The sequence below is a fragment of the Plasmodium cynomolgi genome, assembly GCF_000321355.1.
Source record: "Plasmodium cynomolgi strain B DNA, scaffold: 0044, whole genome shotgun sequence".
Taxonomy (NCBI): Eukaryota; Apicomplexa; class Aconoidasida; order Haemosporida; family Plasmodiidae; genus Plasmodium; species Plasmodium cynomolgi.
Genome location: NW_004192676.1, coordinates 3917 through 5268, shown reverse-complemented (window position 1 = coordinate 5268; position 1352 = coordinate 3917). Strand labels below are relative to the sequence as shown.

Sequence of the window (1352 nt, the reverse complement as noted above, 5' to 3'; positions counted from 1 at the left end):
GTTCAACACTTATTTCGTTTATTGTTTTTTGAACTTGTAACGCACCTATAATTATTTTTTTTTAAAACTGTGCTTTTAGGAAGCTGAAGTAGCCGAAGATGAATTAGGTGATGATGTAGTAGAAGATGAAACTTTATACGTTAAGGAAGGTGAAGATGATGAACCTGCCCCTAAACAAAAACCAAAAGCCTCTGGAGGAGAATCTTCTGATCAATTCGTTGATATGGTTAATGAAGTTGTACCACCACCATCCAAAGCACCATTGCCGTTGACAACAAAACCTCCTCAAGGACCAAAAATAAAAACTGGAACGAATGGATGAAGCAAGCTAAGAAAGAATTTTCAGGATACAAAGGTACCATGCATACCCAAAGACACGAATGGACCAAAGAGAAAGAAGATGAACTTCAAAAATTCTGTAAATACTTGGAAAAGAGATGGATGAGTTATACAGGAAATATCGATAGAGAGTGCAAATCCGATTTCTTGAAATCCACTCAAAACTGGAATGGGAACCAATGGAATAAATGGGTCAAAAGTGAAGGAAAGCACCACATGAATAGACAATTCCAAAAATGGCTAGACTATAATAAGTACAAGTTACAAGACTGGACCAATACGGAATGGAACAAATGGAAAGCAAATGTTAAGGAACAACTTGATGATGAAGAATGGAAAAAAAAGAGGCAGCTGGAAAAACTAAAGAATGGATCAAATGTACCGATAAAATGGAAAAGAAATGTTTAAAGACAACTAAAAAACACTGCAAAAACTGGGAAAAGAAAGCAAACAGCTCATTTAAAAAATGGGAAGGAGATTTCACCAAAAAATGGACAAACAACAAACAATGGAATTCATGGTATAAAGAATTAGAAAAATAAATGTAAGAAGAAAATTTTATAAAGAGAAAAAAAAAAAAATAATAAAATAATTATTTGAAGTTTGTATTCTCATTAATGAGAAGATATTTTATTTTTGTCTCGACAAAATGTCTTCTCTTTGGAATTATTGTCAATAGTAGAAGTATACTTTTTAAATTATACAATTGGAAAAAGAAAAATTGCGAAATATATATAATTTGGATGTTAATCAAACAGAAGAAGATTGAAGATTTTTACATTTTTTTTTTTACAGAAATCTTTTATTAGTTCATTCTGTTTATTTTGTAGAGGAGAATAGTGGGTATATATTAAAAAATCTCAAAATACGAAGAATAAGGAAAACTGTAGTATAATGCGAAAATTTATTTGTATGTGCAAAAAGGGAAAAATTTTTAAATATAATAAATAATGCTCACTTAAAATGAAAAAATGGATTACACGTTATAATCGTAAAAAACACAATTTATAAAA

The 1352-nt window shown here is 30.0% G+C and overlaps 1 protein-coding gene across 1 annotated transcript; it reads left to right on the top strand.

The window, feature by feature from the left end:
* Positions 1-257: 257 nt before the first annotated feature.
* On the top strand, positions 258-747 carry PCYB_001790 (tryptophan-rich antigen; the record flags this gene model as incomplete). Its single annotated transcript, XM_004227601.1, has 1 exon — positions 258-747. A coding segment is annotated over one exon (489 nt), but the record flags the coding sequence as incomplete, so codon positions are not given.
* Between the last annotated feature and the right edge of the window lie 605 nt (positions 748-1352).